This window comes from Triticum aestivum, chromosome 2B (assembly GCF_018294505.1).
Source record: "Triticum aestivum cultivar Chinese Spring chromosome 2B, IWGSC CS RefSeq v2.1, whole genome shotgun sequence".
Classification (NCBI taxonomy): Eukaryota; Viridiplantae; Streptophyta; class Magnoliopsida; order Poales; family Poaceae; genus Triticum; species Triticum aestivum.
In genome coordinates, this window is record NC_057798.1 from 693834255 (window position 1) to 693860467 (window position 26213).

The window sequence follows — 26213 nt, forward strand, 5'->3', positions numbered from 1 at the left end:
TTGGGCCCAGAGCCCCTCGTGGCGATTTGGGCAATAAGACTGCTATTGAAGATTAGGATCTTCCTCTAGCAATGGATTCATGGCTGGGTGCCTTCAGGATGGAGGAACTTAAGAGAAATGGCCCGGGTGATGGGATGTGCCCATTGTGTGCGACGATAGAGGACTCCAACCACATCTTCCTCACCTACATCTCTGCGTGTTTCTTGTGAAGCTGCTTCCGGGAGGTGGCCAGAGGAAATCGGTGCAACACTAATTTCCCCGACCTATTCGCGGAACTCATTGCCTCCCCGCTGCGGCTCGTCACATTAGGTGGCTGGGCATTGGGGTGCTTGCCTAGATGCTTTGGACGATTCACAATAAGCTTATGATTCAGTGTGTGCCTCTTCAACGTGCTACTGACGCGATCTTCAAAATATGTGGCTATATGCAGCTTTGGCGGTCGCTTAGCCGCCCGCAGGGCCAAGACATTATCGACATCCTCATCGCAGACCTATGCGTGATGTCCCTCCGCTTGGCGGCGCCGCTTCCAGAGCCGGATTAGCCACTTGGTGGCCGTTGCTTCGATGTTTGTGTTTTATTTAGGGATTGTTGAGTTGTGTCCTCAGCAGAACTCCTTTTGAACCTGTGTGTTTGTGCTACTTCGTGTGTGTGTGTGTGTGTGTCGTGAACTCTTGTCGGTTGTTGTGGCTTGGTGGTTTGCTTTATATATAAAGTGGGGCAAAAGCCTTTTTCGGTAATTATTTGTGTTACATGGAGAATTGCAGAAAATGCTTATAGCCACCTCTCCACTTCAGAAAATGTATTCCATCATGAAAATATACAGACATGAGGTATACGTCACTATGTACATGCATATTTGTTTTTAGAATGTTTTGAAACTAATTTTTTTAGCTTCATGGAGCTGCTCCCTGAGCCAAAAATCTTCATTCAGGAAAAAGGTGCTCATGTTATCCGCTTCAGGTTATTCAGTGTGGTCCATTCTATTGTAAATCTGGGTTTGGCCTGTCACAAAGTTTTGAGCATGGACAGACCACCATTCAAAAATAAATGGACTACCTGAGCAAAAGCATCGAAAGACGAAAGGCACTCCAGGTTCCCTTGTAGTATAATCGTGTTGTTCAGAGGCTCGCGTCCTCTTACCTTTCCTACCAACTTGCTGCATTGTATATCGATTTCTTTTCCTTTGCCCGTTTGGCTGCTCCACATCTTCTCCTCCACTGACCATCTCCAACGAGCCCCTCCTGCCCTCCAAATCTGATGGCGGCAGCGATTGCATGGCTGGTGCAGACCATCCTGTCAGTACTGCTACGCTGAAGGTTGCACCAGCACTGACGGAAGTACATCTTCGAGGGAAGGAGGCGCAATCGGGTGGCGGAACGGCGACTGAAGACTCAAACCAGGCACTGGGCCGTGTGCGAGTGTGAGCCCAGTGGGCTTGTAGGCACGGCTATATAACGTGCCGAGTAGAGAGTGGTAGGATAGTAGAGTTGATTCCCCTTTTCGTCCTCCTCTGTATCCAGCTGTATCTTCTTCCTCCCCACGACACTCTTTCTCTGGAACTTGAGATCTTGTACCAAAATCCCAAATCCTAGGTTCGCCTATGGCAAGGATATGACAGTTGGTAATCAGAGCTTCGTCGGTCCCCGCTGCGCCTAAATCCTCGAGATCGATCCGGTAACATCGACTGGTTGGTGGGCTGATTGCTGCGGCGATCGGCTGTAAATCCGAGATCAGCGTTCGGATCGATTCAGAGCAGGCGGCAACGGCGCCGTTCAAGCCGAGTGCTCAGACAAGGTACCTGCGAGACGAGATGGGAACATTCGAGGAGCGCGTGATGAAGGAGTTCGAGGCGCTGCGGCTCCTGCAGGCCAAGGTGGATGGGATCGAGGCGATCCAGGCCAGGCTTGATGGATTGGATGCGAAATTCGAGGAACAAGTGCAGCGCCTAGATCAAGTGCAGAGCAAGGTGAATCTGTCGGTGAGTTCGATCGGGGAGATTCATCAGGAACAAGTTCAAGTGGCTCGTCATCTGAAGCAGTCAAGCAATGCACGGGAGGCTGATTTGAACAGGTTGGCGGAGCCGGGATGTTTGGCCGCATCTCCGACTACGGGTCAGAGCGGTGGGCGACCGTTTTCGACGCATGCGCAACCACCACCACCACCTCCTCCGCCACCATTACTTCCTCCGCGGGACCGCGCATCTCATCAGCAACAGGTACCAAATTCCCCACGTCCCTTGGAGGAACAGCAAAACAAGCGGACTTGGATGCCGAAAATGGAGTTTCCAAAATTCGAGGGAGAGGGAGTCCGTATTTGGTTGGATAATTGTGAAGCATATTTCCAGTTATATCAGATCCCTGAGTCCTTTAAGTTGATGTCCGCATCTCTGCATCTGATTGGTAATGCAGCACACTGGTTTCAGGCTTATAAACTGACAGATCATTATGGCACTTGGGAAAATTTTTGTGCTGCTGTCATACAGGAATTTGATGTGAATGTGCATAGGAACTGCATGAGAGAGCTGCTTGTATTGAAACAGGAAGGTACTGTGCAACAATACAGATCTGCGTTCCATCAGCTGGTGTACCAGGTCCGGATGTATGAGGGAGGAGTGAGTGAAACAATGTTGGTCACTCAATTCATGTTGGGTCTTAAAGAAGAAATCAGAGCTGCAGTGGAAATTCAGTTACCAGCCACTGTTACTATTGCAGTGGAGTATGCTTTGGTGCAAGAAGCACTGTTAGAAAGAGCTAAACAGCAAGCCACTAAAACTAGCAAATTCAGTTTTCACAAGGGAAGTACGACCAAAGGAGATTATATTGGAAAATCCCAGCTCTCCGCAGGAGATATGTGGAAAGCAGGGCAGCTCAAGGACTACAGGAGACAGAATGGTCTCTGTTACAGCTGTGGAGAGAAATTCAGCCCTGGCCATGTTTGCACTAGCAAGCAAAATGCCCAAGCCAAAGCAATTGAAGCTGCAGAACAACAAGTGCAATTATCTGACCATGTTCTTAATGCCATTGCAGTAGAAGAGGCTGCAGAGGAAGCAGCTGCTTATTTATCTGTGAATGCACTTTCGGGCACAACCAATACTAAGTCCATCAGATTGAGAGCATTGGTTGGCAATCAAGTCATGCTCCTCTTGTTGGATTCGGGCAGTTCTCACACATTTATTGACCAACAGCTGGCAGGCAAACTCAAGTACAAAGCTCAGGATCTACCAACACCACTAATAGTCAAAGTGGCAAATGGTGAACAGCTACAGTGCACACAACACATTCAGGGACTAGAATGGTGGATACAGGGCCACACATTTACCACTGATATGAAAGTACTTGCTATGGGAGGATATGATGCAATCTTAGGTATGGACTGGCTGTCGCAGTGGGGCCCTATGGTCTGTCATTGGCAAGATCAATGGATTCAGTTTCAGAGGGGAGATAAAACAATCATGCTACAAGGGCTGCAGACTCCTCCAGTTAAAGAATTGCAAAAGCTATCCATGGAGCAAGTGGTGAAGTGCCAGAAGGGCAATGATATTTGGGCCACAACTGTATTATCCAGAATGGCTGTGGTGGAAACATCAGTTGTTCCTGAATGCATTCAGAATACTATTAAAACTTTTGAAGATGTTTTTCAAGAACCTAAAGGATTACCCCCTCACAGAGAATTTGATCATGCTATTTCTCTTCTTCCAAACAGTGTACCTGTGAATTCCAGGCCCTATAGATACTCGCCCTTACAAAAAGATGAGATCGAGAGGCAAGTAGCGGAGATGATCCAAGCAGGAATTGTGAAACCTAGCATGTCACCCTATGCATCACCTGTCCTGTTGGTCAAGAAAAAAGATGGAATGTGGAGATTTTGTGTGGATTATAGAAGACTGAATTCAGTGACAGTAAAAAGCAAGTTTCCTTTGCCTGTCGTAGATGAGTTGCTGGATGAACTGGCAGGTGCAAAGTGGTTTTCCAAATTAGATCTCAGGTCTGGTTATCACCAGATACGAATGGTGGAAAGTGACAAGGAAAAAACTGCCTTCAAAACACATCAAGGACAATATCAATTTAGAGTTATGCCTTTTGGGTTGACAAATGCTCCAGCTACCTTCCAATGTTTAATGAATGCAACTTTTGCAAGATTTATCAGAAAATTTGTGCTAGTATTCATGGACGATATTCTAATATTTAGTGAAGATTTGGAACAACATCAACATCATCTTCAAGAAGTCCTCTCAGTTTTAAGGGAGCACCAGCTGTTTGCTGAACTCAGTAAATGCTCTTTTGCCCAACAGGAGTTGGAATATTTGGGTCACATCATTTCTGATAAGGGGGTGTCCACTGATCCTGCCAAAACTACCGCTATGGTACAATGGCCAAGACCAACTACAGTTACTGAACTCAGGGGTTTTTTGGGTCTCACTGGCTACTATAGGAAGTTTGTGCAGAACTATGGCATCTTGGCACAACCACTGACTAGTTTACTAAAGAAGAAAAGTTTTGAGTGGACCGAGCAAGCTCAAGCTGCATTCGATCAGTTAAAACAGGCTATGTCCACTACTCCAGTCCTAGTATTGCCAGATTTTGCAAAACCCTTTTGCATAGAAACGGATGCTTGTGATAGTGGTATTGGAGCTGTTTTAACACAGGGAGGGCATCCTGTGGCTTATTACAGCAAAGCTTTAGGGCCAGCTAACCAGAAACTGAGTATCTATGAGAAAGAGTTCATGGCAATTATTATGGCCATTGAAAGATGGCGACAATATATTTCCAGAGGTCCTTTTGTCATCAAAACAGACCACAAGAGCCTCTGTCAGTTAGGAACACAAGAACTTACTTCAGATCTTCAGAGAAAAGCAATGACTAAACTAGTGGGATTGCAGTTTTCTTTTCAGTACAAGAAAGGTCCGGAGAACAAAGCTGCAGATGCACTTTCCAGAATAGGCCATGTATTTGCATTGCCTGCTGTGTCTACTTCTCGACCTGTTTGGATTCAGGAAATCCTCAATTCCTATGACATCGATACACAAGCTCAACAACTTTTGCAGAAGCTAGCTGTTAACCCTGAGGAAGAACCTGAATATTCTTTGGACAATGATCTATTAAAACATCAAGGAAGAATTTGGGTGGGAGCCAATGTAGGGTTACAGACTAAGATCATTGAGGCACTGCACTCTTCTCCTGTAGGAGGGCATTCGGGTAGCTTGGCTACTTATCAGAAAATCAAGAAGCTATTTCATTGGGCCGGAATCAAAACTGTAGTTAAGGAGTTTGTGCAACAATGTCAGATATGTCAGCAAGCTAAACATGAAAACTGCAAATATCCTGGGTTGTTGGCACCTTTACCAATACCTAGGGGCCCTTGGGAGGATATCTCCATGGATTTTATTGAGGGCCTTCCCAAGTCCAATGGATCCTCTTGCATTCTGGTAGTTGTGGATAGATACACTAAGTACAGTCACTTTATACCCCTTCAACACCCATACACGGCAGCTCAGATTGCTCATATCTTTCTGCAGTAGGTGGTAAAACTACATGGTATGCCCTACACCATTACTTTAGATAGAGACAAGATCTTCACCAGTAATTTCTGGAAAGAGTTGTTCAAACTGTGGGGCACTAAACTGCAGATGTCAACTGCTTATCACCCACAAACTGATGGCCAGACTGAGAGGGTAAATCAATGCCTGGAAATGTACCTGAGATGTGCTGTCAATGATACTCCAAAGCAATGGGCAGCTTGGCTTCCTTTAGCAGAATTCTAGTACAACTCTACTTATCACTCTCCCCTGGTATGTACTCCTTTCAAAGCACTCTATGGACATGAGCCAAACTTGGGAAATCTACATCAACCCTTGCAATCACAACAGTTGGAATTGCAGGACTGGCTTAATGAAAGGCAACAGTACTCTGAATTTTTGCACCAACACTTGAACAGAGCTCAAACGAAGATGAAGTCTGATGCAGATAAGAACAGGACTTTCAGGGAGTTCATGGTGGGAGATACAGTGTTCTTGAAGCTGCAACCTTATTCTCAAGCTTCTGTGGTCAACAGACCTTACCCAAAGCTGGCAATGAAGTTCTTTGGGCCGTATAAAATTCTCGAGAGAGTGGGAACAGTGGCTTACAAGCTGGAACTCCCATCCACTAGTCAGATACATCATGTGTTTCATGTGTCTCAATTGAAAACTCACGTGCCAGATCACACACCAGTTTACACGACATTGCCAGAACCACCGCTGCTTAACAGGATGAATGTGGTTCCTGAGGAAATTTTGGACAGACACCTGGTCAAGAAGGGGAATGCTTCCTTGCTTCAGGTTCTTATCAAATGGTCTGGGTTGCCAGCAGCAAGTGCTACTTGGGAGGACTATGACATAGTCCACCAACATTTTCCATTGGCACCAGCTTGGGGACAAGCTGGAATTTCAGGGGGAGCTCATGTCAGTACTGCTACGCTGAAGGTTGCACCACACTGACGGAAGTACGTCTTCGAGGGAAGGAGGTGCAATCGGGTGGCAGAACGGCGACTGAAGACTCAAACCAGGCACTGGGCCGTGTGCGAGTGTGAGCCCAGTGGGCTTGTAGGCACGGCTATATAACGTGCCGAGTAGAGAGTGGTAGGACAGTAGAGTTGATTCCCCTTTTCGTCCTCCTCTGTATCCATCTGTATCTTCTTCCTCCCCATGACACTCTTTCTCTGGAACTTGAGATCTCTACCAAAATCCCAAATCCTAGGTTTGCCTATGGCAAGGATATGACACATCCTTGCAACCCTCCAAATCGACAAGCTCGACGCCTGGATTCGGCAAGTCGGACTTGCCGATGACATCGAGAAGCTCAAGTCGGAGATCAAGAGAGTGGTGTCTGCTGTGAAGGGGAGAGGGGCCGATGAATCTTTCGCTCTTCTCGTGGAGCGGCTCTATGAAGCCGAGCGTATGGTCGACGAGATCGACTACTATAGGCTCAAAGATCAAGTTCATGGAGGTACGCCCGCTGCCTCGTGGCCTGCAGATCCAAGCATACTACTCCATGTAGATCTTGTCTTGATCCAACAGACAAATTGATTTTACCTCCTGCCTTTCTGGTCCATGTTTTTGTGGGCACAGTTACAAGGGATGGAGCTGAGCGAGTGGATGAGATATCGGGTGGTGATCCTATTGCTGCTACACCGAATAGACGTACTAGTGTTGGCAAACAGCGGTCCGTGGTATGGGAACACTTTACAATCGCAGATAACGAAAATCCTAACAAAGCAAAATGTACATACTGTGAAAAAGAGTTCAACTGCAATACAAAGACGAACGGTACATCATCTACGAAGAAACATTTGGAGAAAGAGCATTCCATCGCTTGTACGAAGAACCCTGAAGCACATCCACCAAACCCTTCAAGTTCAAGGTACTTAAGAGAATATTCTTTCTATGCTCAGGTGTACACACACCTCTTACCTTGTATGAACACATTTTCAAAAATCGTTTATATACATCTGCTGAGGCCATTGTGGTCCTAATAAGTGCCCTATCTTTTTCTTACCGCACCACCGCTGAGCCTATCGTAATTGGTAGCTCATCCAGCAGAAAAGGAAAGAGACAACAGTCCAAGGCATGGGAACTTTTTGATGTCATAGAAGGAGATAACGAACATCCTATGAAAGCAAAATGTAAATACTGCCCCACAGAGATCAAGTGTGGACCAACGAGTGGAACAGCAGGTATGCTCAACCATAACAAGATTTGTAGGAAGAAACCTGGACCAATTGACCAGCCGCCAAACCCGCCAAGGTAGCTAAAGAATATACATTGCACCGATTTTTTCTTAGAAATCATTAAGTTTGGAGTCTCACTGTGGTTCTAATAGCCAATTCATGGTTTTTTTCTTATTGCAGCACTAGTGATGCTAATGCAGATGTGACGCCAATTACTGCGGCTAACACAGTCACCCCTTGGGACAAGACTGAATTGTCCAATAGGATACAAAAAATATCTTGTCAGTTGCAATGCATCGGAGGGGAAGTGGGTGAGATTCTCAAGCTACATGGATCGGACTCTACTTCAAGTTCACATCATCACCAGAGTACAACATCAGATCAGCACCTCAGAACATCAAGTCTTGTTCCAAGGATTTTGTATGGAAGAGCTAAGGAGAAGAAACACATCATGATGATGACAGAAGGCAGATCTGACAAAGTAATTGTTGTGCCGATTGTAGGCATTGCAGGTGTTGGAAAGACAACTCTCACTCAACTTGTATACAATGATGTAGAAGTGAAAATGCAATTTCACCCTAGAATATGGGTTTGGGTGTCTCGCAACTTTGATGAAATGAGGCTCACAAGAGAGATGTTGAGCTTTGTTTCTCAAGAAAGACATGAAGGAATAGACTGCTTTGTGAAGCTTCAGGAGATCTTTAAAAGTTATGTTAAATCAAAGAGGATTTTACTTATTTTAGATGATGTTTGGGATGACAAGAACAATTACCAACGGAACCAACTATTGGCTCCTTTTCAGCACGAAAATGCTATTGGTAATGTGATTCTTGTGACAACTAGAAAACTGTCTGTTGCAAAAATGATTGGAACAACAAGACCAATTAAGTTAGGTGCATTGGAAAATGATGACTTCGAGTTATTGTTCAAATCATGTGCATTAGGTGATGGAAACTATGAATTTCCTGGAAACTTTAGCACAATTGGGCAGCACATAATAGAGAAGTTAAAGGGCAACCCCTTAGCAGCAATAACTACAGGGTCGCTATTAAGGGATCATCTTACCGCTGATCATTGGAGTAACATTCTGAAGAAAGAAAGTTGGAAGTCACTGGGAGTCAGTGGAGGCATCATGCCTGGTTTGAAGCTTAGTTATGATGAGCTACCATACGGTTTAGAACAATGTTTTTCTTACTGTTCTATATTTCCTAACAAACATAGGTTTCTTGGTAAGGATTTGGTCTATATTTGGATTTCTCAGGGATTTGTGAATTGCACCCAAAATACGAGATTGGAGGATACAGGATGGGAATACCTGAATCAATTGGTAAACCTAGGATTCTTTGAACAAACTGAAGAACAAGAAGAATTGCATCAGGAAGAAGAATTCTGTTTACGCCGTCAGATTTGGTACTCTATGTGTGATCTCATGCTTGATTTTGCAAGGATGGTTTCAAGGACTGAATGTGCGATTATAGATGGTCTACAGTGCAATAAAATATTGCCAACTGCACAACATTTGTCAATAGTAACCAGTTCTGCATACAACAAAGATCTGCACGGGAACATTCCTCATAAGGAGAAGTTTGAAGAAAATCTGAGAAATTCAGTTACATCAGTTACCAAGTTGAGAACATTGGTTATACTTGGAAAATTTGACTCTTCCTTTGTATAGCTGTTCCAAGATATATTCCAAAAGGCACAAAATTTACGCCTGCTACGAGTATCTTCATTATCCACTTATCTATTTCAAGTGCCTCAAGCATCCACCGGTTTTAATTCCTTCCTGTGCAGTTTGGCAAATCCTTTGCATCTTTGTTACCTAAAACTTGAGTTGGATGGGATTGTGCCACAAGTTTTGAGTACGTTTTTTCATCTTCAAGTATTAGATGTTGGATCAAGCATGGATACTTCTCTACCCAATGGCTTGTTGCATAATCTTGTTAGCCTGCGACATCTTGTTGCACACAAGAGAGTCCATTCTTCCATTACTAGCATTGGTAACATGACATCTATCCAGGAGCTACATGATTTTGAGGTTCGAATTTCTAGCGACTTTGAGATAACACAACTCAAATACATGAACGAGCTTGTTCAACTTGGGGTGTCTCAGCTTGACAGTGTTAAAACCTGGGAGGAGGCTTATGGAGCAGGATTAAGAAACAAGGAACACTTAGAAGAGCTTCACTTGTCCTGGAAGGATGCATATTCAGAGTATGAGTATGTCAGTGACACTAGATTTGAATCTTCTGCAAACATGGCAAGAGAAGTGATTGAGGGTCTTGAACCACACATGGATTTAAAACATCTACAAATATCTCGGTATAATGGTACCACTTCACCAGCTTGGCTTGTCAACAATATCTCAGTTACCTCATTGCAGACGCTTCATCTTGATGATTGTGGAGGATGGAGAATACTTCCATCTCTGGGAAGTCTTCCATTTCTTACAAAGCTGAAGTTGAGCAGCATGCGAGAAGTAAAAGAAGTATTGGTTCCTTCACTGGCGGAGCTAGTTTTAATTAAAATGCCGAAGTTAGTGAGATGCTCAAGCACTTCTGTTGAGGGTCTGTGCTCCAGCTTAAGGGTACTGCAGATCAAAGATTGTGAAGCATTGAAGGAGTTTGATCTGCTTGATAATGATGATAATTCTGGAATCAGTCAGGGATCATGGCTGCCCAGTCTTAGGAATTTGATTCTGGATTATTGCCCTCATTTGGAAGTGTTGAAGCCTCTTCCACCTTCAACTACCTTTTGTAAGGTACTCATCAGAGAAGTTCCAAGATTTCCGTATATGGAGGTATCATCTGGTGAAAAGTTAGAAATTGGGAATACTGATGGCCACAGACGTGATTTTTTTGATGAATCTTCTGATGAGTTGAGGATACTGGATGACAAAACTTTGGCATTCCATAATCTTGGAAACCTCAAATTGATGGAGATATATGGTTGCAGAAATCTAAGGTCTTTTTCGTTCAAAGGTTTTAGTCATCTTGTCTCTTTAGCAAGTTTGACAATAGAAGACGGCGAACAACTTTTCCCTTCAGATGTGTCGCCAGAGTACCCTTGAAGATGTGACAGCTATGAACTGCAATGCCTTCCCATCTCTTAAAAGTCTCAAAGCATCATGCCTGGTTTGAAGCTTAGTTATGATGAGCTACCATACCGTTTACAACAATGTTTCTCTTACTGTTCTATATTTCCTAACAAATATAGGTTTCTTGGTAAGGATTTGGTCTATATTTGGATTTCTCAGGGATTTGTGAATTGCACCCAAAATACGAGATTGGAGGATACAGGATGGGAATACCTGAATCAATTGGTAAACCTAGGATTCTTTGAACAAACTGAAGAACAAGAAGAATTGCATCAGGAAGAAGAATTCTGTTTACGCCGTCAGATTTGGTACTCTATATGTGATCTCATGCATGATTTTGCAAGGATGGTTTCAAGGACTGAATGTGCGATTATAGATGGTCTACAGTGCAATAAAATATTGCCAACTGCACAACATTTGTCAATAGTAACCAGTTCTGCATACAACAAAGATCTGCACGGGAACATTCCTCATAAGGAGAAGTTTGAAGAAAATCTGAGAAATTCAGTTACATCAGTTACCAAGTTGAGAACATTGGTTATACTTGGAAAATTTGACTCTTCCTTTGTATAGCTGTTCCAAGATATATTCCAAAAGGCACAAAATTTACGCCTGCTACGAGTATCTTCATTATCCACTTATCTATTTCAAGTGCCTCAAGCATCCACCGGTTTTAATTCCTTCCTGTGCAGTTTGGCAAATCCTTTGCATCTTCGTTACCTAAAACTTGAGTTGGATGGGATTGTGCCACAAGTTTTGAGTACGTTTTTTCATCTTCAAGTATTAGATGTTGGATCAAGCATGGATACTTCTCTACCCAATGGCTTGTTGCATAATCTTGTTAGCCTGCGACATCTTGTTGCACACAAGAGAGTCCATTCTTCCATTACTAGCATTGGTAACATGACATCTATCCAGGAGCTACATGATTTTGAGGTTCGAATTTCTAGCGGCTTTGAGATAACACAACTCAAATACATGAACGAGCTTGTTCAACTTGGGGTGTCTCAGCTTGACAGTGTTAAAACCCGGGAGGAGGCTTATGGAGCAGGATTAAGAAACAAGGAACACTTAGAAGAGCTTCACTTGTCCTGGAAGGATGCATATTCAGAGTTTGAGTATGTCAGTGACACTAGATTTGAATCTTCTGCAAACATGGCAAGAGAAGTGATTGAGGGTCTTGAACCACACATGGATTTAAAACATCTACAAATATCTCGGTATAATGGTACCACTTCACCAGTTGGCTTGTCAACAATATCTCAGTTACCTCATTGCAGACGCTTCATCTTGATGATTGTGGAGGATGGAGAATACTTCCATCTCTGGGAAGTCTTCCATTTCTTACAAAGCTGAAGTTGAGCAGCATGCGGGAAGTAAAAGAAGTATTGGTTCCTTCACTGGCGGAGCTAGTTTTAATTAAAATGCCGAAGTTAGTGAGATGCTCAAGCACTTCCGTTGAGGGTCTGTGCTCCAGCTTAAGGGTACTGCAGATCGAAGATTGTGAAGCATTGAAGGAGTTTGATCTGTTTGATAATGATGATAATTCTGGAATCAGTCAGGGATCATGGCTGCCCAGTATTAGGAATTTGATTCTGGATTATTGCCCTCATTTGGAAGTGTTGAAGCCTCTTCCACCTTCAACTACCTTTTGTAAGGTACTCATCAGAGAAGTTCCAAGATTTCCGTATATGGAGGTATCATCTGGTGAAAAGTTAGAAATTGGGAATACTGATGGCCACAGACGCGATTTTTTTGATGAATCTTCTGATGAGTTGAGGATACTGGATGACAAAACTTTGGCATTCCATAATCTTGGAAACCTCAAATTGATGGAGATATATGGTTGCAGAAATCTAAGGTCTTTTTCGTTCAAAGGTTTTAGTCATCTTGTCTCTTTAGCAAGTTTGACAATAGAAGACGGCGAACAACTTTTCCCTTCAGATGTGTCGCCAGAGTACCCTTGAAGATGTGACAGCTATGAACTGCAATGCCTTCCCATCTCTTAAAAGTCTCAGAGCATCATGCCTGGTTTGAAGCTTAGTTATGATGAGCTACCATACCGTTTACAACAATGTTTCTCTTACTGTTCTATATTTCCTAACAAATATAGGTTTCTTGGTAAGGATTTGGTCTATATTTGGATTTCTCAGGGATTTGTGAATTGCACCCAAAATACGAGATTGGAGGATACAGGATGGGAATACCTGAATCAATTGGTAAACCTAGGATTCTTTGAACAAACTGAAGAACAAGAAGAATTGCATCAGGAAGAAGAATTCTGTTTACGCCGTCAGATTTGGTACTCTATGTGTGATCTCATGCATGATTTTGCAAGGATGGTTTCAAGGACTGAATGTGCGATTATAGATGGTCTACAGCGCAATAAGATATTGCCAACTGCACATCATTTGTCAATAGTAACCGGTTCTGCATACAACAAATATCTGCACGGGAACATTCCTCATAAGGAGAAGTTTGAAGAAAATCTGAGAAATTCAGTTACATCAGTTACCAAGTTGAGAACATTGGTTGTACTTGGAAAATTTGACTCTTCCTTTGTACAGTTGTTCCAAGATATATTCCAAAAGGCACAAAATTTACGCCTGCTACGAGTATCTTATCCACTTATCTGTTTCAAGTGCCTCAAGCATCCATCGGTTTTAATTCCTTCCTGTGCAGTTTGGCAAATCCTTTGCATCTTCGCTACCTAAAACTTGAGTTGGATGGGATTGTGCCACAAGTTTTGCGTACGTTTTTGCATCTTCAAGTATTAGATGTTGGATCAAGCATGGATACTTCTCTACCCAATGGCTTGTTGCATAATCTTGTTAGCCTGCGACATCTTGTTGCACACAAGAGAGTCCATTCTTCCATTACTAGCATTGGTAACATGACATCTATCCAGGAGCTACATGATTTTGAGGTTCGAATTTCTAGCGGCTTTGAGATAACACAACTCAAATACATGAACGAGCTTGTTCAACTTGGGGTGTCTCAGCTTGACAGTGTTAAAACCCGGGAGGAGGCTTATGGAGCAGGATTAAGAAACAAGGAACACGTAGAAGAGCTTCACTTGTCCTGGAAGGATGCATATTCAGAGTATGAGTATGTCAGTGACACTAGATTTGAATCTTCTGCAAACATGGCAAGAGAAGTGATTGAGGGTCTTGAACCACACATGGATTTAAAACATCTACAAATATCTCGGTATAATGGTACCACTTCACCAGTTGGCTTGTCAACAATATCTCAGTTACCTCATTGCAGACGCTTCATCTTGATGATTGTGGAGGATGGAGAATACTTCCATCTCTGGGAAATCTTCCATTTCTTACAAAGCTGAAGTTGAGCAGCATGCGGGAAGTAAAAGAAGTATTTGTTCCTTCACTGGCGGAGCTAGTTTTAATTAAAATGCCGAAGTTAGTGAGATGCTCAAGCACTTCTGTTGAGGGTCTGTGCTCCAGCTTAAGGGTACTGCAGATCGAAGATTGTGAAGCATTGAAGGAGTTTGATCTGTTTGATAATGATGATAATTCTGGAATCAGTCAGGGATCATGGCTGCCCAGTATTAGGAATTTGATTCTGGATTATTGCCCTCATTTGGAAGTGTTGAAGCCTCTTCCACCTTCAACTACCTTTTGTAAGGTACTCATCAGAGAAGTTCCAAGATTTCCGTATATGGAGGTATGATCTGGTGAAAAGTTAGAAATTGGGAATACTGATGGCCACAGACGCGATTTTTTTGATGAATCTTCTGATGAGTTGAGGATACTGGATGACAAAACTTTGGCATTCCATAATCTTGGAAACCTCAAATTGATGGAGATATATGGTTGCAGAAATCTAAGGTCTTTTTCGTTCAAAGGTTTTAGTCATCTTGTCTCTTTAGCAAGTTTGACAATAGAAGACTGCGAACAACTTTTCCCTTCAGATGTGTCGCCAGAGTACCCTTGAAGATGTGACAGCTATGAACTGCAATGCCTTCCCATCTCTTAAAAGTCTCAGAGCATCATGCTTGGTTTGAAGCTTAGTTATGATGAGCTACCATACCGTTTACAACAATGTTTCTCTTACTGTTCTATATTTCCTAACAAATATAGGTTTCTTGGTAAGGATTTGGTCTATATTTGGATTTCTCAGGGATTTGTGAATTGCACCCAAAATACGAGATTGGAGGATACAGGATGGGAATACCTGAATCAATTGGTAAACCTGGGATTCTTTGAACAAACTGAAGAACAAGAAGAATTGCATGAGGAAGAAGAATTATGTTTACGCCGTCAGATTTGGTACTCTATGTGTGATCTCATGCATGATTTTGCAAGGATGGTTTCAAGGACTGAATGTGCGATTATAGATGGTCTACAGTGCAATAAGATATTGCCAACTGCACATCATTTGTCAATAGTAACCGGTTCTGCATACAACAAAGATCTGCACGGGAACATTCCTCATAAGGAGAAGTTTGAAGAAAATCTGAGAAATTCAGTTACATCAGTTACCAAGTTGAGAACATTGGTTGTACTTGAAAAATTTGACTCTTCCTTTGTACAGTTGTTCCAAGATATATTCCAAAAGGCACAAAATTTACGCCTGCTACGAGTATCTTCATTATCCACTTATCTGTTTCAAGTACCTCAAGCATCCATCGGTTTTAATTCCTTCCTGTGCAGTTTGGCAAATCCTTTGCATCTTCGCTACCTAAAACTTGAGTTGGATGGGATTGTGCCACAAGTTTTGAGTACGTTTTTTCATCTTCAAGTATTAGATGTTGGATCAAGCATGGATACTTCTCTACCCAATGGCTTGTTGCATAATCTTGTTAGCCTGCGACATCTTGTTGCACACAAGAGAGTCCATTCTTCCATTACTAGCATTGGTAACATGACATCTATCCAGGAGCTACATGATTTTGAGGTTCGAATTTCTAGCGGCTTTGAGATAACACAACTCAAATACATGAACGAGCTTGTTCAACTTGGGGTGTCTCAGCTTGACAGTGTTAAAACCCGGGAGGAGGCTTATGGAGCAGGATTAAGAAACAAGGAACACTTAGAAGAGCTTCACTTGTCCTGGAAGGATGCATATTCAGAGTATGAGTATGTCAGTGACACTAGATTTGAATCTTCTGCAAACATGGCAAGAGAAGTGATTGAGGGTCTTGAACCACACATGGATTTAAAACATCTACAAATATCTCGGTATAATGGTACCACTTCACCAGCTTGGCTTGTCAACAATATCTCAGTTACCTCATTGCAGACGCTTCATCTTGATGATTGTGGAGGATGGAGAATACTTCCATCTCTGGGAAGTCTTCCATTTCTTACAAAGCTGAAGTTGAGCAGCATGTGGGAAGTAAAAGAAGTATTGATTCCTTCACTGGCGGAGCTAGTTTTAATTAAAATGCCGAAGTTAGTGAGATGCTCAAGCACTTCTGTTGAGGGTCTGTGCTCCAGCTTAAGGGTACTGCAGATCGAAGATTGTGAAGCATTGAAGGAGTTTGATCTGTTTGATAACGATGATAATTCTGGAATCAGTCAGGGATCATGGCTGCCCAGTATTAGGAATTTGATTCTGGATTATTGCCCTCATTTGAAAGTGTTGAAGCCTCTTCCACCTTCAACTACCTTTTGTAAGGTACTCATCAGAGAAGTTCCAAGATTTCCGTATATGGAGGTATCATCTGGTGAAAAGTTAGAAATTGGGAATACTGATGGCCACAAACGCGATTTTTTTGATGAATCTTCTGATGAGTTGAGGATACTGGATGACAAAACTTTGGCATTCCATAATCTTGGAAACCTCAAATTGATGGAGATATATGGTTGCAGAAATCTAAGGTCTTTTTCGTTCAAAGGTTTTAGTCATCTTGTCTCTTTAGCAAGTTTGACAATAGAAGACTGCGAACAACTTTTCCCTTCAGATGTGTCGCCAGAGTACCCTTGAAGATGTGACAGCTATGAACTGCAATGCCTTCCCATCTCTTAAAAGTCTCAGAGCATCATGCTTGGTTTGAAGCTTAGTTATGATGAGCTACCATACCGTTTACAACAATGTTTCTCTTACTGTTCTATATTTCCTAACAAATATAGGTTTCTTGGTAAGGATTTGGTCTATATTTGGATTTCTCAGGGATTTGTGAATTGCACCCAAAATACGAGATTGGAGGATACAGGATGGGAATACCTGAATCAATTGGTAAACCTGGGATTCTTTGAACAAACTGAAGAACAAGAAGAATTGCATGAGGAAGAAGAATTATGTTTACGCCGTCAGATTTGGTACTCTATGTGTGATCTCATGCATGATTTTGCAAGGATGGTTTCAAGGACTGAATGTGCGATTATAGATGGTCTACAGTGCAATAAGATATTGCCAACTGCACATCATTTGTCAATAGTAACCGGTTCTGCATACAACAAAGATCTGCACGGGAACATTCCTCATAAGGAGAAGTTTGAAGAAAATCTGAGAAATTCAGTTACATCAGTTACCAAGTTGAGAACATTGGTTGTACTTGAAAAATTTGACTCTTCCTTTGTACAGTTGTTCCAAGATATATTCCAAAAGGCACAAAATTTACGCCTGCTACGAGTATCTTCATTATCCACTTATCTGTTTCAAGTGCCTCAAGCATCCATCGGTTTTAATTCCTTCCTGTGCAGTTTGGCAAATCCTTTGCATCTTCGCTACCTAAAACTTGAGTTGGATGGGATTGTGCCACAAGTTTTGAGTACGTTTTTTCATCTTCAAGTATTAGATGTTGGATCAAGCATGGATACTTCTCTACCCAATGGCTTGTTGCATAATCTTGTTAGCCTGCGACATCTTGTTGCACACAAGAGAGTCCATTCTTCCATTACTAGCATTGGTAACATGACATCTATCCAGGAGCTACATGATTTTGAGGTTCGAATTTCTAGCGGCTTTGAGATAACACAACTCAAATACATGAACGAGCTTGTTCAACTTGGGGTGTCTCAGCTTGACAGTGTTAAAACCCGGGAGGAGGCTTATGGAGCAGGATTAAGAAACAAGGAACACTTAGAAGAGCTTCACTTGTCCTGGAAGGATGCATATTCAGAGTATGAGTATGTCAGTGACACTAGATTTGAATCTTCTGCAAACATGGCAAGAGAAGTGATTGAGGGTCTTGAACCACACATGGATTTAAAACATCTACAAATATCTCGGTATAATGGTACCACTTCACCAGCTTGGCTTGTCAACAATATCTCAGTTACCTCATTGCAGACGCTTCATCTTGATGATTGTGGAGGATGGAGAATACTTCCATCTCTGGGAAGTCTTCCATTTCTTACAAAGCTGAAGTTGAGCAGCATGTGGGAAGTAAAAGAAGTATTGATTCCTTCACTGGCGGAGCTAGTTTTAATTAAAATGCCGAAGTTAGTGAGATGCTCAAGCACTTCTGTTGAGGGTCTGTGCTCCAGCTTAAGGGTACTGCAGATCGAAGATTGTGAAGCATTGAAGGAGTTTGATCTGTTTGATAACGATGATAATTCTGGAATCAGTCAGGGATCATGGCTGCCCAGTATTAGGAATTTGATTCTGGATTATTGCCCTCATTTGAAAGTGTTGAAGCCTCTTCCACCTTCAACTACCTTTTGTAAGGTACTCATCAGAGAAGTTCCAAGATTTCCGTATATGGAGGTATCATCTGGTGAAAAGTTAGAAATTGGGAATACTGATGGCCACAGACGCGATTTTTTTGATGAATCTTCTGATGAGTTGAGGATACTGGATGACAAAACTTTGGCATTCCATAATCTTGGAAACCTCAAATTGATGGAGATATATGGTTGCAGAAATCTAAGGTCTTTTTCGTTCAAAGGTTTTAGTCATCTTGTCTCTTTAGCAAGTTTGACAATAGAAGACTGCGAACAACTTTTCCCTTCAGATGTGTCGCCAGAGTACCCTTGAAGATGTGACAGCTATGAACTGCAATGCCTTCCCATCTCTTAAAAGTCTCAGAGCATCATGCTTGGTTTGAAGCTTAGTTATGATGAGCTACCATACCGTTTACAACAATGTTTCTCTTACTGTTCTATATTTCCTAACAAATATAGGTTTCTTGGTAAGGATTTGGTCTATATTTGGATTTCTCAGGGATTTGTGAATTGCACCCAAAATACGAGATTGGAGGATACAGGATGGGAATACCTGAATCAATTGGTAAACCTGGGATTCTTTGAACAAACTGAAGAACAAGAAGAATTGCATGAGGAAGAAGAATTATGTTTACGCCGTCAGATTTGGTACTCTATGTGTGATCTCATGCATGATTTTGCAAGGATGGTTTCAAGGACTGAATGTGCGATTATAGATGGTCTACAGTGCAATAAGATATTGCCAACTGCACATCATTTGTCAATAGTAACCGGTTCTGCATACAACAAAGATCTGCACGGGAACATTCCTCATAAGGAGAAGTTTGAAGAAAATCTGAGAAATTCAGTTACATCAGTTACCAAGTTGAGAACATTGGTTGTACTTGGAAAATTTGACTCTTCCTTTGTACAGTTGTTCCAAGATATATTCCAAAAGGCACAAAATTTACGCCTGCTACGAGTATCTTCATTATCCACTTATCTGTTTCAAGTGCCTCAAGCATCCATCGGTTTTAATTCCTTCCTGTGCAGTTTGGCAAATCCTTTGCATCTTCGCTACCTAAAACTTGAGTTGGATGGGATTGTGCCACAAGTTTTGAGTACGTTTTTTCATCTTCAAGTATTAGATGTTGGATCAAGCATGGATACTTCTCTACCCAATGGCTTGTTGCATAATCTTGTTAGCCTGCGACATCTTGTTGCACACAAGAGAGTCCATTCTTCCATTACTAGCATTGGTAACATGACATCTATCCAGGAGCTACATGATTTTGAGGTTCGAATTTCTAGCGGCTTTGAGATAACACAACTCAAATACATGAACGAGCTTGTTCAACTTGGGGTGTCTCAGCTTGACAGTGTTAAAACCCGGGAGGAGGCTTATGGAGCAGGATTAAGAAACAAGGAACACTTAGAAGAGCTTCACTTGTCCTGGAAGGATGCATATTCAGAGTATGAGTATGTCAGTGACACTAGATTTGAATCTTCTGCAAACATGGCAAGAGAAGTGATTGAGGGTCTTGAACCACACATGGATTTAAAACATCTACAAATATCTCGGTATAATGGTACCACTTCACCAGCTTGGCTTGTCAACAATATCTCAGTTACCTCATTGCAGACGCTTCATCTTGATGATTGTGGAGGATGGAGAATACTTCCATCTCTGGGAAGTCTTCCATTTCTTACAAAGCTGAAGTTGAGCAGCATGCGGGAAGTAAAAGAAGTATTGATTCCTTCACTGGCGGAGCTAGTTTTAATTAAAATGCCGAAGTTAGTGAGATGCTCAAGCACTTCTGTTGAGGGTCTGTGCTCCAGCTTAAGGGTACTGCAGATCGAAGATTGTGAAGCATTGAAGGAGTTTGATCTGTTTGATAACGATGATAATTCTGGAATCAGTCAGGGATCATGGCTGCCCAGTATTAGGAATTTGATTCTGGATTATTGCCCTCATTTGAAAGTGTTGAAGCCTCTTCCACCTTCAACTACCTTTTGTAAGGTACTCATCAGAGAAGTTCCAAGATTTCCGTATATGGAGGTATCATCTGGTGAAAAGTTAGAAATTGGGAATACTGATGGCCACAGACGCGATTTTTTTGATGAATCTTCTGATGAGTTGAGGATACTGGATGACAAAACTTTGGCATTCCATAATCTTGGAAACCTCAAATTGATGGAGATATATGGTTGCAGAAATCTAAGGTCTTTTTCGTTCAAAGGTTTTAGTCATCTTGTCTCTTTAGCAAGTTTGACAATAGAAGACTGCGAACAACTTTTCCCTTCAGATGTGTCGCCAGAGTACCCTTGAAGATGTGACAGCTATGAACTGCAATGCCTTCCCATCTCTTAAAAGTCTCAGAGCATCATGCTTGGTTTGAAGCTTAGTTATGATGAGCTACCATACCGTTTACAACAATGTTTCTCTTACTGTTCTATATTTCCTAACAAATATAGGTTTCTTGGTAAGGATTTGGTCTATATTTGGATTTCTCAGGGATTTGTGAATTGCACCCAAAATACGAGATTGGAGGATACAGGATGGGAATACCTGAATCAATTGGTAAACCTGGGATTCTTTGAACAAACTGAAGAACAAGAAGAATTGCATGAGGAAGAAGAATTATGTTTACGCCGTCAGATTTGGTACTCTATGTGTGATCTCATGCATGATTTTGCAAGGATGGTTTCAAGGACTGAATGTGCGATTATAGATGGTCTACAGTGCAATAAGATATTGCCAACTGCACATCATTTGTCAATAGTAACCGGTTCTGCATACAACAAAGATCTGCACGGGAACATTCCTCATAAGGAGAAGTTTGAAGAAAATCTGAGAAATTCAGTTACATCAGTTACCAAGTTGAGAACATTGGTTGTACTTGGAAAATTTGACTCTTCCTTTGTACAGTTGTTCCAAGATATATTCCAAAAGGCACAAAATTTACGCCTGCTACGAGTATCTTCATTATCCACTTATCTGTTTCAAGTGCCTCAAGCATCCATCGGTTTTAATTCCTTCCTGTGCAGTTTGGCAAATCCTTTGCATCTTCGCTACCTAAAACTTGAGTTGGATGGGATTGTGCCACAAGTTTTGAGTACGTTTTTTCATCTTCAAGTATTAGATGTTGGATCAAGCATGGATACTTCTCTACCCAATGGCTTGTTGCATAATCTTGTTAGCCTGCGACATCTTGTTGCACACAAGAGAGTCCATTCTTCCATTACTAGCATTGGTAACATGACATCTATCCAGGAGCTACATGATTTTGAGGTTCGAATTTCTAGCGGCTTTGAGATAACACAACTCAAATACATGAACGAGCTTGTTCAACTTGGGGTGTCTCAGCTTGACAGTGTTAAAACCCGGGAGGAGGCTTATGGAGCAGGATTAAGAAACAAGGAACACTTAGAAGAGCTTCACTTGTCCTGGAAGGATGCATATTCAGAGTATGAGTATGTCAGTGACACTAGATTTGAATCTTCTGCAAACATGGCAAGAGAAGTGATTGAGGGTCTTGAACCACACATGGATTTAAAACATCTACAAATATCTCGGTATAATGGTACCACTTCACCAGCTTGGCTTGTCAACAATATCTCAGTTACCTCATTGCAGACGCTTCATCTTGATGATTGTGGAGGATGGAGAATACTTCCATCTCTGGGAAGTCTTCCATTTCTTACAAAGCTGAAGTTGAGCAGCATGTGGGAAGTAAAAGAAGTATTGATTCCTTCACTGGCGGAGCTAGTTTTAATTAAAATGCCGAAGTTAGTGAGATGCTCAAGCACTTCTGTTGAGGGTCTGTGCTCCAGCTTAAGGGTACTGCAGATCGAAGATTGTGAAGCATTGAAGGAGTTTGATCTGTTTGATAACGATGATAATTCTGGAATCAGTCAGGGATCATGGCTGCCCAGTATTAGGAATTTGATTCTGGATTATTGCCCTCATTTGAAAGTGTTGAAGCCTCTTCCACCTTCAACTACCTTTTGTAAGGTACTCATCAGAGAAGTTCCAAGATTTCCGTATATGGAGGTATCATCTGGTGAAAAGTTAGAAATTGGGAATACTGATGGCCACAGACGCGATTTTTTTGATGAATCTTCTGATGAGTTGAGGATACTGGATGACAAAACTTTGGCATTCCATAATCTTGGAAACCTCAAATTGATGGAGATATATGGTTGCAGAAATCTAAGGTCTTTTTCGTTCAAAGGTTTTAGTCATCTTGTCTCTTTAGCAAGTTTGACAATAGAAGACCGCGAACAACTTTTCCCTTCAGATGTGTCGCCAGAGTATACCCTTGAAGATGTGACAGCTATGAACTGCAATGCCTTCCCATCTCTTAAAAGTCTCAGTATTGATTCATGTGGAATAGCGGGGAAGTGGCTATCACTGATGCTGCAGCATGCGCTAGTCCTAGAGGAACTGAGTTTAAGAAGATGCGCACATATAACAACAGTACTGTTACCGATGGAATATGAAGAAAACAATCTATTAACGACAGTACTGTCATCAGGAAATCAAGATGAGGCATTGACCTGGTTAGTTCGTGACGGACTCTTGCACATTCCATCAAATCTCGTCTCCTCTCTCAAGAATATGAGTATTACTCAGTGCCCTCGTCTAAAATTTAACTGGGGCAAGGACTGCTTCTCTGGATTTACCTCGCTTGAGAAGCTTGAAATCTGGGGATCGTTGGCGGATGATGACCCGGAGAATGGAAAATCATTTATGTTCGAAGAGGAGGATCAACCCCTAGGGGCGAACGGAAGATGGCTCCTCCCGACATCACTTCAGGAACTTAACATCAGGTTCTTGTGTTACCAAGAAACGCTGCAACCCTGCTTTCCTAGAGATATCACCAGCCTTAAAAAGTTAATTGTAGATTGCAGCCCAGGTTTGCAATCTCTACAGCTGCACTCATGCACGGCACTGGAAGAATTAACAATTTCCGGCTGTGGATCAGTCACCGTCACTGTACTAGAGGGCATGCAACCCCCTGGCAGCTTCGGGCGTCTGAATGCATCAGATTGTCCTGGCTTACCACCGCGTTTGGAGAGCATTTCAACGCTGTGCCCTCGGCTGGAAAGGCTTTGCATCGATGACCCATCTGTCCTTACTACGTCATTCTGCAAGCACCTCACCTCCCTGCAAAGACTACATCTTGGTTACATGAGAATGACGGGATTCACAGATGAGCAAGAGCGAGCGCTTGTGCTCATCAAGTCCCTGAAAGAGCTCCGATTCTATGTGTGTAACGATCTCGTAGATCTTCCTGCTCGGCTGCACACCCTTCATTCTCTCAAGAGTTTGGGAATAGAACAGTGTGGACGCATATCAGGGATGCCAGAAGCAGGCCTCCCACGTTCGCTGGAAGAACTGAAAATCGACTCTCGCATCCAGGAGCTAGAGGATGACTTCGACATATCTGAATTAACTACTGTATGACTTGTTATGGACATGCTTCTGCATGCACAACTCTGTACCGTTGGGTTGCTTTTGAGTTAAAAGTTGTGTCATATATCATGTTATATTCAGAGTCGACATACCCCCTCATAATTCTGCAGTGTGTTCATCCTAAAATGAGCGTTTGGGTAGGCATTCTAGCTGCTCAACATATATCATGTAACTCATAAACTGGTATGTTTTGTTGTTTGTTCTTCATCTCGTCTTGTCAACTGAAAATGATGAATTTCCATTTCTTGTTTTCTTGCGTGGAGAATTTTAATTTCCTCGGCTAGAGAAATAATTGCAACAGATAAATCCGAAGATGCATCTTATTATTCGACATTCGTCACACAATTTGGTTTATCCAAAATTCGTTGCTACACCACGCACATATGCTTAGTGTGGTGAACAGAGCAGACAAACATGTCGCAGACCTACAGTTTCAGAGATCAGGATGGACTTATCAACAGATACCTAATGTTTGCTTAAATTTGAATACACAAAACTGGGACCTGTAGGGTCGATACTGATTACCGGTTATATTCCTTGTGATAGAACCTGAAGGAAGGTATGATATGAATGTGTGAGTGCTGTTATCCGCTCCCGCGACGCGCCCCGCGAGCGCGTCACGGGAGATTCCCCTCCGTCGCCGGCGCAAGGCTCCGCCCTCGCTCACTCCTCCTCCTCGCCGCTGCCGGAGGGCGTCCGCACGGGCTGGCAGCGGCGGGGCTCTCTCCTTCCTCTCCTGGTCGGGATCTCGGCGGCGCGGGCCGCCGCTCGTGGGGGAGCTGGGTCCGGCGGGGCCTCCGGCGGCGGAGACGTGCGGATCTGGCAGCTTTGGTGCTGGGAGGCGGCGGTGCGGCCCCGCGGCGGCAGCGGCGGGGGTTTGGTCTGGCGCGGCCGATCTGGCCCCCAGCGGCGGGCGTTGCGGGTGGCGGCGGCCACTGCTGGAGAGGGCGTCTTCCCCTTGTCGACGGGGTTTGGCGCCGGCACTCGGTGCGCTGTCTTGGCCGTGCTGGGCGGCGAGTCGGCGGCGGGCTTGGATTCGATCTGAAGTTGGCGGCTTCACCGCGCTTTCCTCCTCTGCTGGCCGGTCTGTGGGCTTCCTCCGGACGTCCTGCTCGGCTGGTTGGCGGAGCAATGGCGATGCAAGCTCTGGGTCGGGGGCAAACCCTTAACCGGCGGTGCCGGTCACGATGTTGGCGACGCTCGCGGCGCCGTTCTCCCTCTGGTGGGCGACATCGAGACCCTCTCCTCGCCTCCACCCCATGGTCCCGGGCGAAAGCCTAAAATCTCTTGATTGGGCGGCGACGGCGCATCGGCGTCGTTTTTTTCTTGAAGACGCTGCCTTGGGAGTCCAGGATGGTCAGGGGATCGGCGCGGTGGTGGTTTGCCTGTTTCTGTCGTGTCCCTGCTCGGCAATGGCGATGGGCTTCTTGGTCTTGGCCGGTGACGTGCGTGATGTATGGGTTCCTGTGAGAGGTGAGGTGGCCAGGGCTCGTCCTCTCCCCAGCAACATGTTGGCCAGTCCATCCGTGCTCAGGGGTGAGCTGTTCTGCCTCCTGACGGGTCGGCGTCCTTCGATCCAGGACGAGAGGGCAGGGGTGCCCTCTTCGGAGGCAGCGGCGGAAGGTAGGGCAACAGGGTTGGCCCTTGGGAGTTGATGGAGCGTGGCCTCCCTCCGGTGGCGAATTGCTCCCTTGTCGCAGTTGCGTCGATGGCATGATCGGAGGCCGTCGCTTGTTGTTCCGTAGTGTTTGTATCCTTGTCGATTTTGTTTTCTCTTCTTTTCCTTCTTTGTTGTGGTGATGGCTGTAATGTGTGGTTGGTGCTTTATATATAAAGCGAGGCGAAAGTCTTTTTTGATAGAACCTGAAGCCACCCGTGCGTGTATAGTGTAGTACTGTCCTATCTTGGTAAGATGTTAGTCGTTTGTGATGCCTGGAATCCATGTTGAACTTCAGGCAGTGCTTGGGTCTTTGGACAGTTTAGCTCCTGATCTGGATATGTTAGTGGCAGTTTCCTTTGCTGGACAAGAGATTAGCACATGCACCGTTTGTGACTGCAGTGTTTTCATACTAAAATGAGCGTCTGGGTAGGCACTCAAGCTGCTCAACATATATCATGTAACCGATAAACTGGTATGTTTTGTTGTTTGTTCTTCATCTCGTCTTGTCAAGTGATGAATTTCTTGTTTTCTTGCGGGGAGAATTTTTAATTTCCCTGACTAGGAAAATAATTGCAACAGATAAATCCGAAGATGCATCCTATTATTCATCACAAAGTTATTAATATTTCCGTGCCTCATCAATTAATTAAGAAGAAGAGA

At 43.3% G+C, this 26213-nt stretch overlaps 1 protein-coding gene across 1 annotated transcript; it reads left to right on the plus strand.

The window, feature by feature from the left end:
* Positions 1 to 1257: 1257 nt before the first annotated feature.
* LOC123039406 (uncharacterized) lies at positions 1258 to 23884 on the plus strand. Its single transcript, XM_044462593.1, has 7 exons — positions 1258 to 1290; positions 6761 to 7040; positions 7088 to 7397; positions 7514 to 7780; positions 7885 to 9114; positions 19462 to 20434; positions 22235 to 23884. Exons 1-7 carry the CDS (start codon positions 1258 to 1260, stop codon positions 23882 to 23884), a joined length of 4743 nt encoding a protein of 1580 aa, XP_044318528.1.
* The last annotated feature ends 2329 nt before the right edge of the window (positions 23885 to 26213 follow it).

What these genes read in the sequence shown, in the direction of transcription:
- LOC123039406 (XM_044462593.1), top strand. Translation starts at nt 1,258, where the DNA reads ATGGCGGCAGCGATTGCATGGCTGGTGCAGACC. An exon ending in ACTACTCCATGTAGATCTTG is followed by an intron (nt 7,041 to 7,087) that starts TCTTGATCCAAC and finishes CCTTTCTGGTCC; the next exon opens with ATGTTTTTGTGGGCACAGTT. An exon ending in CAGCCGCCAAACCCGCCAAG is followed by an intron (nt 7,781 to 7,884) that starts GTAGCTAAAGAA and finishes TTCTTATTGCAG; the next exon opens with CACTAGTGATGCTAATGCAG.